At 41.7% G+C, this 22,444-nt stretch overlaps 1 protein-coding gene across 1 annotated transcript; it reads right to left on the reverse strand.

Moving 5' to 3' along the window:
• Positions 1-1,239: 1,239 nt before the first annotated feature.
• On the reverse strand, positions 1,240-2,552 carry LOC147431655 (mitochondrial import inner membrane translocase subunit TIM17-1-like). Its single transcript, XM_086494172.1, has one exon. The coding sequence runs from the start codon at positions 2,342-2,344 to the stop codon at positions 1,532-1,534; it is 813 nt and encodes a 270-aa protein (XP_086350298.1). The 5' UTR covers positions 2,345-2,552; the 3' UTR covers positions 1,240-1,531.
• Between the last annotated feature and the right edge of the window lie 19,892 nt (positions 2,553-22,444).

Here is a 22,444-nt window from a genome sequence, read left to right on the forward strand (position 1 = left end):
GAGTAGGTGTAAAATCACTCCTAATCCCATGCGTCGATCCGAACCCTGCAGTCCATCACTATCAGCATCCATTTGTACAATATTAGATTAAAAGATGGCCTGCATATACATTTGTAGTTAATCATATGGTGTATCAGATACAAGTGCACACATTTCCTTTGACAACCCATCGACAAAGTAGCCCAAAACCGAGTATAGTCTGAAGAAGAGGTGTCAGTAACAAGGGGTTACAAGAGCAGAACCTTCAGATTTAGTAAGGACCAAAAGTCAGTTTTAATAAATCGATCCAAGACTTATTTAAAGATTACGGACAATATGCCAATACTGTCCAAGACGGAGTACAAATTTCCTCGGCGTTGTAAATGGTGTTCACACCTGCACATACTCACCATCGGAGTGTCATACAACCCCCCTTCCAAGAGAGATGGTGAGCATTTAATACGAAAAGGATTGCTCCACTTTGCTAAGATCCAACTTGCGATTTAAGAAATCCAAGAAATTCCCGACATGATGCTACAACTACAAACCCACTCCATGCTTTAGAAACACCCTTCCGTTTATAACGCTTAAATCTATGCATCAATCTTGGATATACCTTGGAAGGCACACAAAACTCTCTTTCCCAAACCAGAAAGAAGGAACGAGCTTTGACTAACAGACCAGAAATCAGAGCAACAAAATGTCCCTTCCAACAATCGGACAGGAATGGAAATCGCAAGACTAGACGAGTTGGCTGCAACAATATGGAAACTAACACGTCTGAACTTCTTAAAATCATTTAAATAGAGCATTGAACGATACTCACTGAATACATATACGAACTTCAACCAGCCTGCAGAAAATCGAAACAAAAACACATAATCTAATCTTACTGACAAAATCACATGCACATTGTGTGCCACCTTGCCCACCCACCAAATTCAACAAATCAAGTTAGACTCGGCGAGAAGTATCTTGTATCCTTCACCACAACTAGCCCTAGAATCCACGTGTCATCCAACACACACACACATGCACACGTCACACACACACAATTTGTACTTGTATACTATAATTTTGTAAGCCACAGAAACTTGAATCATTACCCGCAGGGCCACAAACAATGAATCTTCATCATCGATGCAAAAGTTCCATTCCATGCAAACAAGCCAAAGCATCCACAAATGCAGCAACCATGCCAGTAGGCAGGAAAGATATCCAACAGACACAGGTAATTGATAAAAAAACCTCCAAAGCACAGATAAAACAAACCTCTAAAGATTACAGATGAACACAGTATACAGCTTGCCTTAAGTCATGTGAGCCACAAGCCAAGAAGGCAATAATGGCCTCAGGTATTCAACGCTTCCACTTCAAATAAACCATACCTCAGTCCCAACACCATCAACTTCTATCAAACAATATCCCTCATATCATTCCAAAAATGATGCAATATCCTATAATTTTCTACAACACCAGTGAACTGACGTGGTATCACCATGAGCTTTCACCTTATGTAATCCTTCTTCATCACAAAGACAAGAAAATGCACTCACTTGTAATCAAATGTGGGCATCACAGGACCAGAAGAAGTTTCAAATGAGCTAAGTGTCTCGCTCGAGCCAGAAGAAGCCTCCTCTTTCTTACCTCCAAAGAACCCACCAGTCCAGCTTTTCCAACCTAATTCGCCCTTATTTGAGTTGTCTGAGCTAGAGCTGCTGCTAGGGAAGGATGATGACGATGAGCTAGTTTCAAAAGAAGCACTTGCTGGAGCCTCATCTTTCTTGAAAAAACTGCCAGCCCAAGAACCCCAGGCAGATTCGCTAGATGAGGCAGGCTCAGGTGCTGAATTTTGCTGCATTGCAATACCAGCAGGAAGGCCTGGAAGAGAAGCCCCAGCAGGTAATCCCATCGGCTGCTCCAGAGGAGGAGGGGGCATTTGAGCCATGTTCGCAAGTACCCGATTAATCATGAGCCCTGCTCCCTCAATGAGGGCAAGGAGTACACCTCCGAAGGCAGCCGACCGTGATGCTGCACGCATACCATGCCTCATTTGCAGAAAGCCCCCGGTCGCTGCCCCTGCAACAATAGAATTCCATGGATCCTCCTTCTGTCTTACATAAACCATTGAGCAGTCGAAGACAGAGAAGAGGCCTCCCCATACAGCAAAGCTTCCGCCAACACGGGGTGCATTCATGCGCACTGCCTGTGCACCGCCCAAAAGTCGTTCTCCATTGGGCGAGTTCTTCATGCCCTTAAGGAAGTGGAAAACAGAGCCCCCCACGGCCCCCATGCCAAAAGCGCCCCCCATGTCATCCAGTATTCTGTCCGGGCAGGGCTCTCTCGTCTGATCTGGTGCCGCCATAGCCTGGGTCTGCTATATGTGATTACGCTTGTGGGTCGTGTGTATGTTCTAAGTGTAGGTGTGCGGGTAGGAGTGGGTGTTCGTCTGAAGGAAGAGAGTGCAGAAGAAACGTATCTGATGGCAGGCGCTTCGCCTTGCGCGGTCGACTTGCTCGCCGCGCTTGCCCTTAAGGTTGAGGGAAAACGGCAAACCTAATTTTACCATAATATTTTTCTCTGAAACCTAGGCCTCTGAATCTTTTCCTGTTTTTGCCATGGTTAAATAATAGGACAGCCACATCATGGATGTTGATTTTTAAGTAGAATCTGAGACGATGCTCAACTGAGAGAAAAATCATGGTTAAAACAGGGAAAGATTCATAGGCCTATAGGGATTTTATGAGAGAATTCCAGTGAATAACACAACATCATCGGGGAGTTTTTTTTTTTTTTTTTTCATTGATGACTGTTGAGCGTCAACACATAGGCCTAGTGTTTCTAAAAGTAGGGAAGTTGTTGCTAAAAGGAGTGCTTATGTCGAAGTTTTAGGGAGAAGGCCATGGCAACCACACACACACATATGACTGCGGAGAGAGAGAGAGAGAGAGAGAGAGAGAGAGAGAGAGAGAGGAGACATTTAAATAGAAGTGGAAGGGTGTGCCGTACCATTGCTGTTGTTAAAGAATTCCGTACATTATTCTTTGATTATGCTTCGGTAGGATGACATGTTTGTCGAGGTACATGGAGCGACATCTTCTTGATTGAGTTGGAGCATTGGGATGGCGCGAGGAATGACCAAGGAGAGAGGCAACGGCTATTCATGAGCGCGGTGGGGCAGGGCCGTTTCGGCTCTGATACCATGTATAAGTTTTAGGGAGAAGGCCATGGTGGCCACACACACATACATATGACACACACACACACACACACACACACAGAAGACGATGTTGAGAGAGAGAGAGACAGAGAGAGTAGAAGGCAAGGACAGTCCCAGCAGGCGGGAACTGCCTCTTAGAAGGCCGAACAGCGGGAGCAGTCACACTAGCAGTAATTACCGCACGCAGTTACTGCAGTAACTCTTGGGAGCTATAAATAGGACCCACTACATTGTAATTGGGCTTCTTGGCTTCTTAGCTGTTTGACTTTTTGTCTTTTGAGTTTAGCTTTCTAAGCACTTTCGGGTTTACGAGCTCTTCACCTCTAGTTTCACACTGTAATCATTGCTTCTGTAATCATCTGAGCTTAAACCCATTATACATTGTACTGGTTATCCTTAAGCTATTAATCTGAATCTGCAAATACTCTTTCTAGTCTTTCAGTTAAGTCTCTCGTTTCAATATAACATTCCAGTTCAATTCTCTATTTCAGTTTAGTACTCTGTTCCAGTCTCATTAACTGAACTGACGACATAACCAGTAGCTCTAAATTCTAACACTGGACTCAGCTGTCTGAAGAGACCAGCTCCAATTCCATTTTGGCGATCATGGTGATTAGAGTTGCTCGCTCTTCGACCAGAAAACTCTTATCTCCCATTTAGAATTTTCAGTTGTACCTATGATGCCCAAAGCCAGTCGTGGTCGCAAATCGTCAACCTGATTAGGCACTGATTCCAACCGCGTCGACCCTATTCCTGAGGTATCAGAAAGAGAGTCTGATCCCAAGAAGGACCCTCAGAGTGAGACAGAGGTTCAAGAGGAGCACAGTCATGCTGAAGAGGCTAGGGACTCTCAACACTCCAGTCATTCAAGGAGGAGAAGGGCTGAGCGGGAAGAACGCAAAACCAAGAGTTCTTGGTCCACACACAAGGCAGTTGAGGCCAAGGACAACAAGGGCACTCATCACAGTTTCAGCAGGAAATCCAAATAAGAGACAAAGATTGAAACTGACGAAGAAGTTGATTGCGATGCTGACACAGATCACTACATGAAGTCTTCAAGACAAAGTCGGGCTCTCAAGGTCAGAAGAAGCAGAGATGATGCCAATCGGCATGATTATACTTCTTCATTGAAAATCTCTTTCCCAGTGTTCAAAGGAGGAAAGAAAGATGATCCAGATGTTCATATTCAAGCTTTTGAACAACATGCTGAGTTGAAAAATATTGATGAAGATGACTAGGGAGAATATTTTCCTCAGACATTGAAAGATGCAGCAAGGAAATGGTATTACCATTACCCAGCTTGCCAACTCAGATCATACAACAAACTGCTCAAGGCTTTCAGACTGGAATATTCAGACAACAGCGGTGATGAGGAAATCCTCTACGAGCTAAAATAAGATTCGACAAGGGAAATTGTCGGTGAGAAGTTATGTAGAGAAGATCAAGGAGTTAACCAGGCAGAGGAACCACCATAAAAAAAAGAGGCTACGTGCATGGTTTTAAAATGGGTTCTGCAGTAAGAAGCTCAAAGAACAAGAGGTATCTGCACCAACAAAGAAATTAATGATTTTGTACAGAGAACTCTGAAGCTTGAACAACAAGCTAAGAAGGAGATAAGCCTGGATGTGCAAGGCACATATGGGATGCTACTGGGACGCCCATGGTTACGAACGGCATAGGCTGTTCACGACTATGCCAATCAGACTCTCACAATCCGGGGCACCAATAGAAGAATTTAGATCCAGACAAACAACACCAGAAGCTGGAGGAAGGCACTGCGACCAAAAGAGCTTTGCCAGAAGTATGGGGTAAAGAAGATTGAGAGGATGTTGACAGCAATGAATATTTTTCCATTGGCCGAGATAGACCTAAATGCAGTATTATTTGACAAGGTTCATGTTGAAAAGCAAAGGAAGCAATTACCAAATCAATTCACTAAACTGAATCCTGGAGAACGACCAATTCAGCTAACGGGACGGCCAGAGAAACCAATTGACTCCAAAGAAGAACTCTCAAATTCCAGTACACCAGCGACTACTGAAGAGGTGCACTATGAAGAAGTTACTAAAGTTCAGAATGATAGTTCATAACTAAAAGGTTCGTCCTGGGATTATGCTGAGGAGTCAACCAAAAGGAAGGGAGGTGGGCCTAATTGGTTGCTTCTAGATGATCAGGAAATCGAAGAATGGAATTGGGTTCTGAGGAAAGCCCTCGATTGATCAAAGTAAACAAGCATTTGAACCCAAGAATGAAAGTAAAAGCCCAACACCAAAACTTACAGTCCCCTCACGTCTTATGAATTTGAGATGTCCACTGAAAGGCGGGATTAGCTTGAGGAGGAGGCCATTTACAGACTTATCCAGAAGGACAATGTTGGCATTAGGACTTCTGAGGCACCAACCAAGAAGAAGGGCAAGAGGAAAATCCACCGTCTGATTATGAGATGGAACTAGGGAGCTTGAGTGCTTGTGGGAACACTACCCAAGCTTGAGGTGCTTTGTCCTGCTTGCTGACTAAGGTGCTTGAGGGTAACGTGTTCCACAAAGTCAAAAAAATCCCTACAAGGAGGGGGCGAGCCCTACAAGGAGGGGCTACAGAGAGAACACACACACCCTCACACAAGGAAAGCTTGGTGCAAAGAAAGCAAATAGGACACTTGTCAAGCTTCTCCTCATGTTGCCCTCATGGTGTGCCTAAAGCCTATTGGTTGGCCTCCCAAGGGGTCCAATGATAAATTAGTTAATTTGATTAATTGTTTTTGCATTTATCAAGTCCTCTCTCTCAAAGGGGAAAGGGGGACACTTGTCCCAAGGCTACCCTTGTTGCTTGTTATGCATTCTCCATGTGATTGGCCAAGCTTGCAGGGGTCCAATGAGCTTCAAGCATGAGCTACAAGGGGGGGTCGACCAAAGCAAGAAGGGGGGTTGCTTGGGCGGTATACTCTCCCACACACACTCACACACACTCTCATTGTGTGAAGTGCAAAGTGCAACAGCTCCATCTCCTTCTCCAAGCTAGTAGAGAGGTTGAGAACCTACAGCAACACTCTTGGCCATGGAATGCAAATCCAACCGAGAGCCATGCTTCAATGCTTAAGCTTGCCATCTTCTCCATCTTCATTACTATGCTATTATGTATGCTAGCAAGAAGAGTGATGATAAGTGAGGAACTACTTCTTTCTCCTATGGAATGTTTCTTCTTCCTCTTCCCTACCCTCATTCCCTGTTAGCTCTCTCCACCTTCGAGGGTGTTTGAGGCCTTGGGACTGAGGCTTGGGATAGTTAATGCTTTTTACAAATTTTATGTTATGCTTGTGATGCATGAAGCTTTCCATCATCTTTGAATTATTTAGGTCACAAGGAACACAAAAATTGTATTGTACCAAGTCTCTCTTAATGGGAGAATCTATAATACAAATGCCTATTGGAGGGGGGACCGGCTCCACATAAATCCGGTCCTCAACTGTTGTCATGTTCTTTAAACTTTCTCTCTTGCAAAAGTATTGTTCATGACAAGTTAATTCAGTACTATGTTTATGTTGCTACCATCAATTAAGTTCACCCTCTATGCTCACAAAGTAATCTCACAAAAATGCTTTCTCTACTTTTCCGAATTTCGCTGCTCTCAAAGTTCATAGGCCATTTCCATTACACCTCATGTGGGAATTGTGGTGAAAAGGGGAAAAAGAAGATGGGTTGCCACTATTGCAAAGCTAATGATCACTTGATCAAGTAGTGTCCTAAATTGAAGGCAAAAGAGGTAGGTTCTAGTACAAGTGCAACTATTGTAAAATCTTCTGCAAAAGGAGATTGTGATGTTGATGTAGATGCAGAGTGGGCATTTAGTGCAGAGTGCACTTACAATCCTTTTGTCCATGATGCATTTATGTCAGTTGTTGCAGTAGATTCACATGTGTAGTACTTTGACAATGGTGCTACAAAGCACATTACATCACATCGTGATTTTTTTACCTCCGATGAGAAGGGGGTGCAGAGCAAGAGCGAGAGCAAGATGCGAGACAAACTTGACCATAAAATGAAAAATGAGCATAACTTGAGCAAAATAGCTCCATGTTTGACAAAACTTCACCAATATGTGTAGAACAACTACAGACACTAGGTCAACTTGGTTCATGTGGATTCTGGGTCAAAGGTACATGGATCATGATCCATGTTGGAACACATTTTGAAGTGGTCTCTTCACCAGAAGAGATGTTATGGGTAGAAACTTTTGTGATTTTGATCAGTAGTTTTGATCGAAAGCCAAATTTTGTAACTTTTATGCAGACTTAGAGAATTTTGTCATTCTCACAAGGGTTCTGATGTTCAATCGACACAATATAAAAATAACGCTTGTATATTGGTTTGTAAAGAAGCCTTACATATATAGATGAAAACTTGCCATGCAAACTCCACTCCATAACTGAGTGTACCTGCATGCCATAGGGCATGTTCCCACGGGTAATGGGCCTGAACCCAACATTGTAGACAACCCAAAGCTTCTTTGCAAGTCATGTTGGGCATATCTTGCAAAAAATGCGGTGTAAAGTTTTCATCATGGTGTCAATGTGCTTGTTTGGGCAACACCAACTTTATATTATAGATTCATTGATTTATCCAGCACGATCTTAGTGCAAATTTGTCAATTTAGGTAGCCCTAGTATAGATTCTCTGATTTAGACAACACAACTTCAAGGCAGACTCATTGGTTTAAGTAGCTTAACCTCATTGCAGTTTCGCTGGTTTAGGTGCATCACACCTAATGGGTGTTGATGTGTGGGTTTAGACACCAATTACAAAACCATCTTACGAGCGCTAGCCACCACTTCTCTTAGTGTGATTTTGCTATCCCGATAATATTATGGAAATAATTTGGATTATGTTGAGATGGTTAGGATTTGGCCCATTTACACTTTTGTTGAATTTATGATAAGGACATTGGTATGACATTGATGGAACTTGCTTGTGGAAGGAAACTATGACCAATAATATCTTGAAGTATCAAGATATGCATATAATGCTTATTCTAGTGGCATGGGATGCTAGAATATGCAGTATGTGGATGACTCAAGGCATAAGCAAATGTAAGATTTTGTTTTGATATATTATGTTCAATATGATATGTAATTTACCAATGTTTTTAACAATTTTTGAATCTTAGGGTAATAACATAGCAATTGCTTTAACCGAGGGTTAGGTAATGGTATTTGTTTGTGGTACATTAACATATATTTATTGTATGGGTGATAGGTGGAAAACAATCTAAATCATTGGACTGTCTTTCAAAATCTAAGGGTGAATGTCAGAGCAATCTCATTGTGTATTCCTCCATCCCTATCAAGGTCTTGTGCAATGTCACAGGACTTCAAGGCTCACACATAGGTGATCAAATATGGAGAAAGGCCTTCCCTTAACATCTGCTGAAAAAAGGCCAAAGCTTCCTTGCCACAACCATGTTGGCCATATGCAGCAATCAATGCGATCCAAGTGACGACATTTTGGACACAAAGCTAATCAAGGTAATCTTTTAATTTTGTGAGGACACACATTCGGAAAACATGTCAACTAAAAGCAACAAAAGTCTCTCTCTCTCTCTCTCTCTCTCTCTCTCTCTCTCACACACACACACACACACACACACACACACACACACACACACACACACACACACACACACAAAACAAACATAGACACACTACTGCAACAACGTACCTTGCTTGTTGCTCTGGTTGTGCTCTTGCTCGAAGCTTGTTCCTGTATTGTCTGTGCTTGAGGGTTCTTCTTGTGCTACAAACTCGGATGCTATTGCCCGACGTGAGCGCTCTGCTCCAATCATCTTCCTCATGCATAATCTTCGAATCGAGTTCTTTACGCATCAAGGCAATTTTAGCCTCATTGTGACTTGCACAAAGACCAACTAGAATATCCCAAGCCTATTTAGCTGACTTAGGTGAGCATATGTGAAGAGTAATAGTGCACTTTACAAATAATTAAAAAAATGCATGAGCCTACACATCTTTAACATCCCAACGATACTGCTCAGTCACATGCAAAACAGCCCTGCCAGCAACAACCCTGCCACCAAACCCACAACATCCTCAACATTGCATCTATCCATAGAACCAAGACATACATCAATGCCCTGCACAACATTCCAAACACCCTTTGACACAAGAACATGTTGGATCATGTAAGCACACATTGGAAAATTGTACACATCCAATTTATCCTCACCAGCAAACATCTTGAACACATCTGTGTTGTTTTCAACCACGGCGAGTGCCTACATTTGATGTGAAAACAGCCCAAAAAGAGGAGAATGAAGCGGGACCAACACATGCTGTATAAAACAACCTGAAGAAGACTTTAAGGGACTTGTTATACTAAAATGGAATTGACAAAAAATTTGCACAAAAGGACAAAATTGCCTGCATAGTACTGCCTGTAAGTGAAAATGGAGGCCGAAATGAGCCCGAATCAAAATTCTGAGCAAATCGAACTCTACGAGCTTAACCAAAGTATTTGTTGACCTACTAATGCTCACCAACTCTCATCCAAATTGGAGAAAGTGAGTAGGCATGTACTGGAAATGTTGACGACTATGCTCGGGAGGATGCAACTTGCTCTGATACCAACTGTTGGAAATAGGGTTGTAGGGAAACACACATAGGTTGGAGAAGATGTAGAAGCAAGGCACACAATAGAGAGCAGTATTACTTTGTGTGCAATAGAACAATGAGCTAGCCCTAGAGTGATGGGCATATATACAATGCATAGGAAAAAAAACCTCCTAGTGAGGGAAAAAATCACCCGATGGTCCTAAGTGTGTTCGCACACATCACTACCACATGTATATGGCTCGTATATGGTAACAAGTGAATGTTGTGACTCGTTGAGATAACTGCCCTCTTCCTACCACCGATCATGTTTTAGAGAGAGTGGGTGGAAAAGAAGCTTACAACCTTTTAGATGGATTCTTTGGTGACAATTAGCTAGCCATTGCCTTTTGGACTAATAAATGCTCCGACAACATTCCAAAGGCTAATGAGCCATGTGCTCAAAGAATACCTGAGAAACGTCTTAGAAGTTTACATGGATGATCTATGCCTGCATTCATCCATAAGAGAAGACCTCTTTGAGCATCTCAAGTGTGTCTTTTAGAAATGCCATCTATATAGATTTGTTTAAATTTTGAGAAATGTGTATTCATGGTTAGACATGGCAAAATTCTTGAACATATTGTTTCAAAAAATGAGATTGCTATGGATATGGAAAAAGTGAGAGTGATTGATGTCATTGCTGTAATGCTTAGACCAATGAATGTTAGGGTAGGGAGGTTCAAGAATTCATGGGACATTGTGGATATTATCGAATATTTATCTCATGTATGCTATCATTGCAAAACCCATTTATGGACTTATCATTTAGCTTGTATGGACTGATGAGGGGTCATTCCAAAATCTCAAGCAAGCTTTGTCTTTAACACCTACCTTGAAGACTCTAGCTACAACAAAATTTTCCATGTGCATGTTGATGCTTCAAATTTTGCTATTGTCACATTCATGTCAGGCTGGGGGCAGAGGCAAGGGGCTAGTCTGAACTGAGCTCAAGGGTTGCCTATATAAAGGGCAAGAGTCTGGGAGGTGAGACAAGTTACAGACTCCCTGGTCTCACATTGGTATCAGAGCTATTCAAGGGCATGCATCTATTTTTATAAAATCTTGCATGTGAGGGAAGTAACTCTCTCTCTCTCAACCAAGGAGGACACACATGACCATGACCGCTTGGAAGAAAAGGTACGCCTTGTCTTGGCATTGGATGCCTAATGAGAAACAAGGTCTCACAAGGCTATGCCAACGATGAGCAGAGATGCAAGGGGAAGGAGAAAAACTCATAGTGCTTTGCATGGTGCTCAAATGGAGCTGTAGCTGAAACAAAAATTACTGGTAGTGGTTCCACGTATCCATCAAGCATGCTTGTGGGTGGTTTGGTGGTGGTCAATCTTGGGTCCCCTTCCCTTGCAAGCGGCCATGCCCGGATGCATCCTCCTCAACCAAGAGAGAAAGAGAGCTCCTTCCCTTCACATGCAAGCTTTTCTGAAAATGGGTCTATGCCCTTGCTTTGCCCAGAACATCTTTGATACCAATGTGAGACTAGGGAGTCTATAAACTATCTCACCTCTCAACCTCTTGCCCTTTATATAGACAGCCCCTGAGCTTGGTTTAAAATTTCCCTTGGCCTCAGGCAAAGGTGTGAGACCTTGTTTCTCGTTAGGTGCCCAAGGCCAAGACAAGGCACCCCTTTTTGGTTACAAAAAACTCCCTGAGGGAGCATGCCCACATAGTACACCCCCTTACACTCTCTCCTAGTGATTGCGATGGAGAGAAAACAATTTTGTGAAGGTGAAGGGCGAAGATCAACACTAAAGAAGTGCATCACAATCTCCATAATTTCAAAAAACTTATAAGACAATTTTCTAACTCTATTCCTCTCTTCTTCAACAAAGTTTTGTGCTAAGCCAAACTAGCCATACATAGCATAATCTTTTTTATCTATTCAAATCTAAAGGTTTTGTCTTCCTCAGAGTTGACACAGTTTTTTTCGTCGGGCTATCAAGTATTGGTGGGGTTTTCAACTGGACAATGACTGTCGATGTTCGCAATTGAAATCGACACTTAATTACAAATTGAAATTTTTCATTTAGCATGGCTACTCAATTTCATTTGCGGTTACTCAGCCAATTACTGTTTGGTTTTGCTAGGTGCCTTTAACCATCTCTTGCTAGCATAACTCATTACGCCATGGATTTGGATATTGACATGGAGCAAATGTTTGATTTTGAGAACGCTACCCCAATTAATCTACTATTAGATGATAGCATCAAATTGCTTGACATCCAAAAGTTTAGAGTACTGCAAACATGTAGGACTATTTTAGAGTCTACTTTTGTACATTTGCATACGAATGTCACTATGATGTCTGATATGCTTGTGCAGATCATGCAACAGTTGGCCAAGGGCCAAGTTAATAGAAGACTAGCATTTTTTCAACACCTGTGCGCCCTTGGTCTGTAGGAGCAAGGCTCCAATCTGGAGGGGTTGCACCTTCTTTCTCAAAAAGAGGTGGATGACTTGTTAAAGAATACCAAGCCACCAATCCTTTGCCAAGGAAAGGAGTGCAATAAAGATACAGTGAAAGTATTCCTAAGAAAATGGGATGGTATTCACGATCTTAGAAGCACTCTAGATGCACTCAAGGCATTGCAAACAAGTCTGACACTAGATGGTAAGGCCTACAAATGGTGGATGTCACTAAGGAGAAGGGCATCATACCAAAAACTTGGAAAGCATTTGAGGATGTGTTTACAAAGGCATTGCAAACAAGTTTGACACTAGAGACTAATGCCTACAAATGATGGATGTCGCTCAAGGAGAAGGGCATCATACCATATACTTGGACAACCTTCAAGGATGTGCTCTAAAAGGAATTTTCTGCCCACAAATGAAGCTGACAGAAATTGGTCTGAATGGGGGACAAGTGCTCTATGTATCAACATAAGACACTATTGGAGTATATCTTGCACTAGTGTGATGTGATTCTCAAGCTAGATGGGCTAGACACCTTTCAGCATGTGCGTCCAACTCATCTGTGGGTTAACACTAGAGCTTAAGAAGCATGTTAAGTAAACCCAAGACCCCAAGACGCTTGAGGAAACTATAGTGCAAGTGCATATACATGACAATATCGATGAAAAAGCATTGCATAACAATCATGTGTCTAACACTACACATGCAAATGCACAAAAAATGCATGGACATAATAAGAGAAAATTTATAGTTTTTGCATTTGATGCATCCAAGAAGCTCAAGGGGCCTAGGGCCATCAGTCTAGTGAATATTTTGAGAAAGCTAAGAAGGAAAATCTATGTTTTACTTGTTTAGGGAGTGGACATGGCAAAAGGGACTGTTCCAAGGGTAAAGCCACTGCCCAAGGTAAGGAGAAAGCAATGTACATGGTGCAATTGTTGCCTCTCGAGTCCTCCCTCGCTTCTCCAATTGGGAAGTAACGTACACCAAAGTGGTGCATAAGTGCTATCTTATTACAAACTCAATGTGGCAACCACCTTTGGTCCATCCAAGGTCACAAGGTAAGAATCTTAGTAGATGATGCTGCTTTGCACAATGTCATTAACTATAAGTTAGTGAAATATCTTAATTTGCCCCAAAATCCTAGTTTCCACTATTACAAGGTAGCGATGATTGACAACCATGATGCCAAGGTGTGGGATACACAAGTAAAGGATGTACCACTAGAGATTCAAGGGTATCACACATCCTTGAATTTCCAAGTCATGAATATGGATCAGGCAAATGTGGTCCTTAGTTGGGAGTGGTCATATGGGTTAGGGTCATCATTAAAACATAGGATTGAGCATAATAGTTTGATGTTTGAATACAATGGCATGCACGTGCTACTACTGGGGGAGAAGGATGTTCCTTCCTCGCATTTTATTTGTATAGCCGAGATTATGAAGCTCTCTTCTGAAGATGAAATAGAAGAACTCTTTTCATGCTACTTGCTGTGTCATTTTTTGTCAAACGTTGATAATATTTTAAATGATGACTCCTCAATGCCGCATTCTTCTCTCTCTTCTCTTCCTACTATGGATACTTCTCTCTCACTAGAACATGCAAATGTTTCTAATTAGTTAAAAGAATCATTAATGGAATACAAAGATGTGTTTCTAGATGATTTGCCACCATGATTATTGCCGACACATACTGTGCAACATGGCATAGATGTGGTTGTAGGTAGTAAGCCCATAGTAAACCACCCTACATAATGAGTCATTTTGAAGCTACTAAGGTGGAACATCAACATGCTAACTACCTTAGTGGAGGGTTTATAAACCATGGGCCTCTCTCATCTTGTTAGTGAAGAAAAAGGACGGTAGTATGCGCATGTGCATCTATTATCGTGGCTTGAACACGGTTATTCTTAAGAACAAGTATCTGTTGCCAAGAGTGGATGAGTTATTTGATAAACTCACACATGCTTGTATCTTTATGAAGATAGAATTATGGTCAAGGTATCATCAAGTATGCATTAGAATTATTGATATACCCAAAACCGCTTTAAACAAGGTTTGGATACTATGAGTTTTTGGTTATACCCTTTGGATCGACCAATGCGGCAGCTACTTTCATGACACTAATGGATAGTGTCTTGAAACCGTTTTTAGGTAAGTTTGTTATCATTTTCCTTGATGAAGTTTGAGTGTACAATGCCTTTGAGAAAGAGCACTTACAACATCTAAAGAAAGTGTTTGAGTTATTACCAAAAAACAAGCTATATGCCAAGGAATCCAAGTGTGATTTTCTGAAGGAGGAAATTCACTATTTGGAACATGTAATTTCAACTGTTGGGCTACATATAAATAAATCCAAAGTGGATGTTATTACGAGATGTCCTTCTCCCAAACATCTAGAAGAGCTACACATTTTCTTGGGATTTGGATGTTTTTATCGATCATCAAGTACTAGAGTCCTTGAGCTTCTCCTTGCTCATGTATGACTTGACTAACACTAATCATTGATCAATGATTAATTCTCTCCACAAGCTTTGGCACTTGAACCTGCTCTTCATGAACATTGGCTATCACTATATCATTAGAGACATACTATCACTATATCATTAGAGACATAATCAAGAAGCTCTACCTTTACCAGCACATGCTTATCAGACTCGGTCTCCTTGCCATAGGATCTGGACTCATCCGTTCTATCCTCTTTGCTTGTCTCCCAGAAACTTGAGCTGATATCTTCATCTTCATCAACACCATATACCAACTCTGTATCAGCATCCTCATTCTCTTGCTGCTCCACAAAATCTTGACCTTCATCTAGGCTTTGCTCACTTTCTTCATCTCCTTCCATGCTCTTGGTATCTGCAACTCGGCTATGCTCTGCTACCTCATCATGCACTGGCTTCAAAAAAATAGGCTTTACCTCTTTAAGCCACTCTAAAAACCCGACATTTTCTACCTCTTTGGGGCACTAGTTCACCTTGACAAGGGGCTTATCTTTATTGAAAATATTGTTCGCCATTGGCACATGCACATCATGAACTAGAAACCTCCAAGGAACATAACCAACCATAGGCAATAGGCTCTGCACTTCGAACAATTGGCACCACCTTCGGTTGGACCATAGAACAATCCATTATCACTACAACAAGCACATAATTTGCAGGCTTCAGCTTTTGGCTCTTCACCTTGGCCAAATAGACCATGACTTTATAGGTATCCGCACCGCACTCCACCTTGTCCCTGATCCTCGAGATGCAAGCACTCAAGAAACTTTGTCAGCTTCAAAAACCAATTGCCTCTTACCCCAATAGCAATATCCAACTACCTCCAACATGCTTAAAATTGCTCAAAGGAAATGAAAAAATATTTACTTACATCTTGGTGTACTACCCTCAACTTTACACCAGCCTCCGCTGTAGAAACCACCTCTCGAAACTGCTTCAAAAACTAATATTGTAGCTTCTGCCATGATCCTTAATCACTAATCTTTAAACCATCGAACCACATCTTTGCACGTCTGTGCATAAACTGTGGCAGCTGTAACTTTTGTGCATCCGTTAACATACGCATTGACAGCAACCATAGCTCAAAATCTCAACCAATCTTCACGGTCTTCAACACCTGAAAATGTGGGGCCAAAACATGGCTCCGTCATCTCTGCCAATTGACGTCCATCTGCTAATAACTTGTCAACTTTGAAACACCACCTTGAACTTGCAATAGGAGCATCATCACAGTTCCTCAGTGGGGGCACTAGAAGATGGATAGGGAGAAAGGGGAACACCTCCAAAACACAAACAATGGCCTCTCTATAGCCCATGATACTCATTGCACCCCAATCCACTAGAGTTCACCTTCAAAACTTAACACCTTCACACACATATCACCGTCCTGCATGCATACCAATGCACACACACATTGCACAATCGATTGATAGCACACCACACCACACCAATTTTGCCCATTTACATCAATCACACAATGCACACTATACTCTCTTTCTTGCTCACACACAGAGAGACCCGAGGAGGCACACACATATTACACACTAGTACCAGATGATCGGAACAAAGCAAATACAAGAAGTCAAAAAATGGGAAAGAAATGGCACCAAAATCTGCTATGGCTTGCTTCAATTATGATAGAAACATCACCTACAAACACCCTTGAAACTTGCTACTACAACCATCTCGGCACGACACCATCGATCACAAGAAAATTTGGGCAATCTCTAGCTTTGCTGTCACACACCTTCAAAGATGGTGAGAGCTAGCAGGGAATGAGGAAAGATGAAGAGGAAGAAGATGTATCTTATGAGAAAGAAGTATTCTCCTCAAATAATCACTCTTATAGCATAGCTTAGCTTAGTAATTATCATGGTAGAGGAGATGAGCATGCCATTGAAGCTTGGATCTTGGTTGGATTTGCATTCCATAGCCAAGAGTTGTTGGTGTAGGCCTCTACTTCTCAATGCTTGGAGAAGGAGTGGAGTTCTTTCTCAACACATGAGTTGTGTGTGTGTGTGTGTGTGTGTGTGTATATAGCAAATGAGTTAGACTAAAAATGCCAACTCTCACTCTCCTTGGCCGACCCCTCTTCCCATTTGCTCTTGCGGCTTCCCATTGGTTCCTGTAGAGCTTAGCCAATAGCAATTAAGAGGCATATTTGATAGTCTTGTGACAAGTGTCCCCCTTTCCCCTTTTGTGAGAGCTTTAGATAATTAAAATAAAAAATTTAAACTCTCATTGGACCTTTTAGTCTTCTAGCCAATAGGAATCAAGCAAACCATTGGGTTGTTTGATGATCATTGGACCCCTTGGTAGGCTCTCCAATAGTCTTCTAGGGAGCTTAATTTCTATTGGTTCTTTTATCAAGCATTTCTAAATTGATTAGACTAATTTTACTCTAGCCTAATTCTCATTGGTCCACCTCTATGGCCATCCAATAGGATTTGAGGGGAGATTGGGGGCAATTGGGGGCTAGGAGCCTGCCGTGTGTCCATTGTTCCCTTTGTGTAAAGGGAGGGCTTGGGAGTGTGTGTGTGTGTGTGTTTCTCTCCCGTCCCCTATCTTTAGGGCTCGCCCCCTCCTTCCTAGGGATGTGGGAAGACTTTTTAGTCTTCCCATAACCATCCAATATTCCCTACTTTTGCTCATTGGACTTTTTAATTAAATTTTGGAACCTTAGCCTATGGAAGTCTTAATGGAGTTGAACCTTAGGTCTTTTAAGCTCCATTGATGCACATTGCTCTTTTGCAGACTGTCCCCCTTTGGATCCCTATTTTCCCTACTTTAGATCCCTGCTGAGACCGGTCTTGCAGCCTTACCAATATTCTAGCTTTTACTCCCCTGGTACCTCCCCATATTAAATGATCAGTTTAACATGAGAAAATCATTTGGGAGAATTAGATATTAGTTTCTATGACACTTTCTATGGTCGTGTAGTTCCATTTCTCTTTATTGAGCTATCTACTAGAGTAACAAATTGGAAAATCCATTGTTTTTTCTACAGGTTGAGCGAAGATACAATTCGCTATGGGTATCCACCCTTCTTTGGCTCCAATTCATCCAATTCCTTGGCTATAGCTCCAAGGTCATTCACATATCCACTTCATTGAAGCAAGCTATTGTCGAACCCTCTACTTTCGCAAATGGGACGACAACCACCCAAGGACTGGTCATCAACCTCATTGGCAAGAGAGCGTTTATTGTTAGCGTAGCAGATGATCAAGGTTATGGTTGGGAAATAGCTAAGGCATCAGCTGCACCTCGAGCGGAGATTCTTATGTGAGCTTGGATTCAATTCCTACTCTCAATACACACACACACACACACACACATATATATATATATATATATATATATTTGAAACAAGCCTCAGGAGGGAAAACTTTGCTGCATCTCACATGCTTCCAAATGGTTCCCTCATGGAGGTTACCAAGGTTTACCTACTCAAAGCTGTAATTGTCAATGTTCCTAATGATATAAAACGTAACAAGAGATGTGTAGTGAGCTCTTAGTAGGTACATACATCCAATTCCTCCTTGGGCCTCCTCTTTTCAGGTTATCTTATGAGCTACAAACCCGGCCATCTCTCATAATATGACGTCAACTTTGCACTAAATGGAGTTTTTATTGAGATAATTTGACGTTAGAGAACTCCTCACATGAGCTAAAGTATTTTGGATTCATAAACAAAAGTTTGTAAGTACTTTCCTATACTCCAAACTGGTGTCAAACAAATACTAACTATTTTTCTCTTTTATGTCTTGTCTAGTCCATTGGTCAAATGCACACGGAATTCATCGATTTGGGGTGTGTAAATGCTCATCTTGGTGTAGATTTACCGATTTAGGCAACACCAGTTATACGTGCAGATATGCCGGTTTAGGCAACACAAGTGCAGATTTGCCGATTTAGGTAGCACAACGTCAAACTAAAAATTCATGATTTTTAAACAATACCAAATGTAAATTCGCCGATTTCGGTAGCATTACTGCAGATTTTCTGATTTAGGTAGCACGTCTTATTGGTGTAGATTCGCCAATTTAGGCAACACCGATCATAGGATCATGCTGCAGTGGCTGGCCACCACTATCCTTAGTATGATTTTGTTACCTGGGTACAAAATAAAAGTGATTTGGATTTGGAGTGATATTTGGATTTGGATTTGGAATTGGTATGTGGTGATTTGATCCCGACAGTGTTTATGAAATTGAACTTCAGATTGACCATAATTAATTTATTGCATGATGAGTGAGATCAATGATGTCCTGATTCATCAAGGTATGACATATACTTCTTATTCTAGTGGTATGGGACACTAGAATCGGTAGTATGTGGATGAGGGCATGCATAAGCACTATTGGTTAGTTTCATTAATTTCTTGTTGTACTATTTTTGACACAGATTTCTAATCACTGTTTTTGACAAGTATCGTTTGCAGATTCATACTTTGCAACTGAGGACAGTTGCTTTCCAACGGAGAGGTATGTAATGGAATTGATATTTTGGGAATTTACTACATTTGACATGTGGAAAAGGCTTGATCGATTTAGGCCTATGCAAACGGATATATATATTTTATGTACATTTTATTCAAGTGCTCTTTTATGAGCTTTGGGCATTTATGACCGACCGGCCAGTTTGTACTCACTTTCAGCATTCAAGAAATCTATAAAGTAATTACGTGCAAGAGGGAAACAGTCACTCTTGCATGGGGGGAGATTGCACCGAGTGTCTGTGTTGTTCTTCTCTCTTCTCTCTCGCGGTGCCAGTGTAGCACTCCTCTCTCGAAGGTGCATCGGCATGTGCTCTTATGCTGTATCTTGCTCTTCATCTCTCTCTATTCATGTACAACTTGGATTATGCGTTGTGTGATTTGTCAGGTACATAAATTTTTCGTTTTATGCATGTTAGTACATTTTGGGTATTTTGCAGGCCACCACGTTCTCCGTTTGTAGCACTCATTCTTCCCATCTCTAGTCTGGTCTTTGAGACAATGTGTCTAAACATGCTTGGAGTGGCATAATATTGATGAATTGGGCCTCCAAAGTATGTATATCTCTCAAGTCCTCTCCGGTTTACTGTCGAGTAACCATGTCTGTACTTGTTGAGCATGACTATATGGGTGTCTTTGTCTTCAATGTTTGTGAAAACATACAATCATTTGTGCTCTAACAACTCTCTAAGGTAGGGTTCATTGCATTTGTAATATTACATTTTCTCCCCATTATTGTACTTGTATAGCCCTACATGGGTGTTACCTATGTTGACTTGGATCGTCTCATTCACTCACCTTAGTTTGGCATTTGGTCTATCTAACTTAGGCGGCTTATCTTCCATCTCTACGTCAACTTTGTCTTGTGTGCTTGTCATTCCCATATTTGTCCACAATATAAGGATTTTGCATAATTAGACGCATTATTTTCTCATTGTCAAAGTATCAATCACCACTATAGTCCACATGCACTAGGTCCTTGAACTCACTAGGCCTCTCCTCTAATTCACGTAATAGCAAATCCATACTATTGTCCTTGTAGATTTTTCCACCTTGGTCGTTTTCACATTGATTTTTCAAGTGCAACAATTTCATTTTAGGTGTTGGTTGGGATGGTCCCGCTCCGATGTTCGGTCCATCCTTAAAACTCATGTTGTTGAATCCCTTAGCCATGTAGGTATAAGATCTCTCTGATGACATATCAGACAGAATCTCCTCAATGATCGGCTCTACGGGAGCCAATGGTCCCTGATTCACAGTCTCTTCATTGGAATATTTCTCACTTGATCTCCTACGATAGGGTTTTGAATCAGGTAAAATCTACCTAATCTCAAATACATCAAGAAAATATCGCTCTTGCAAAACCCTAGCATGTTACCTCTTTGGTCGCTTCCAAATCTTCAACTCAAGATCAGCTACATGCTATATCCCTTGCAATCTACACAACAAACACTCAATAGCAATGAGCTTATAGCCACTCTATTAGTCAAAACACTTGAATTGATAAAGCGATCATGCTTTTGGAAGAAACCTATCTTAGCTTGCAGAATTCTCAAATGATGTCCAAATTCAATTTTGAAAAGACCTCTTGTTACCATATACATGTGGTAGTGATATGTGTGAACACACTAGGACCGCCGGGGCATTTTTTCCCTCTTTAAGAGGTTTTTTCCCCCGTGCATTGTATATACGCCCATCACTCTAGGGCTATCTATCTTTCCATTGCACACTAAGTAATACACTCTCTATTGTGTGCCTTGAGCTTCCTTCGTCTTCTCCAAACTGTGTGTGTTTCTCTGCAACCCTAATTCCAACAATTGGTATCAGAGCAGGTCACGTCCTCCCGGGCTTAGCCGCCAGCTACTCCAGCACACGCCTGCTCACTTTCTCCGATTTCAGTGAGCTTTGGCAAGCGTTCGCAAGTCGACAAATATTTTGGGAGGGCTCGTGAAGCTTGGTATGCTCAGAATTTTGATTTGGGCTCATTTCGGCCTCCGTTTCCACTACAGGCAGTACTGCACAGGCTTTTTCGTCATTTTGTGCAGAATTTCTATCAGTGCCGTTTTTGCATAACAGGTGCCTTATAATCTTCTACGGTTTGAATATATAGCACAGGTTGTTCCTGCTCCGTTTCTCCTATTTTCGGGTAGTTTTCACATCAGGTGCAGCATTTACCATGGCTGACAACAACAACACAGATGTGTTCAAGATGATGCCTGCTGAGGACAGGTTGGATGGGGACAACTACCCTATGTGGGCTTATATGATGCAACATGTTCTTGTGTCAAAGGGTGTCTGGAACATTGTGCAGGGCATTGATGTACGTCCTGGTTCTGAGGATGTAGGCGATGTTGAGGATGTTGCAGGTCTTGTTGCAAGGATTGCAGCTGTTAGAGTTGTTTTGCCTACGGCAGAACAAGCTCGTTGGGATGTTAAGGATGCGCAGGCTCATGCATTGATTGCGTTGTCTGTGAAGCGCACCATTGTTCCTCACATCCGTTCAGCAAAATCTGCAAAACAGGCTTGGGATATTCTAGCAGGTCTTTATGCAAGCCGCAATGAGGCTAAAAGTGCTTTGCTGCGCAAAGAGTTGGAGTCGAAGATTATGCATGAGGAAGATGATATGGACACTTTCCTTGCTAGTGTCAAGGATATCAATGAGCAACTTATTTCTGCAGGTGAAGTTATTTCAGACAGTTCCCTTGTGCAGAATGTTCTTGATGCCTTACCAGATTCTTACCAAACTTTTGCTAGTACTTGGAGACTTATGACCCAAGGAAATCCAGAAGTTGTCAAGTTTGATGCATTATGCACATTGCTATTGCAAGAGTCACTTTCCAGAAAAAACAGGACTAGACAATGTGCAGTTGAATAGGCTTTTATTGCTTCTCAAAGAAAGGGTGGTAACAGCAATGCAGCCACTTCTTACGGTTCTGCTGCGAGTGGCAAAAATTCTGTTCCTAATGCTTCTGCTGGCAGGAATTCGTTTGGAAATTCTGGTGATAAGGGCAAAAAGAAGATGCGTTGCCATTATTGTAAAGCCAATGATCACTTGATCAAGTCGTGTCCTAAGTTGAAGGCCAAAGAGGCTAACAAGAAAGAGGGTGGTTCCATTGCAAATGCTGGTTCCACTACAAATGCAGCCATTGTTGAGTCTTC

This window comes from Adiantum capillus-veneris, chromosome 21 (assembly GCF_014529385.1).
Source record: "Adiantum capillus-veneris isolate H3 chromosome 21, ASM1452938v2, whole genome shotgun sequence".
NCBI classification, from domain to species: domain Eukaryota; kingdom Viridiplantae; phylum Streptophyta; class Polypodiopsida; order Polypodiales; family Pteridaceae; genus Adiantum; species Adiantum capillus-veneris.

Excerpts from the sequence above, each read along its gene's own strand:
- LOC147431655 (XM_086494172.1), bottom strand. The coding sequence starts at position 2,344 with ATGGCGGCACCAGATCAGACGAGAGAGCCCTGCCCGGACAGAATACTG.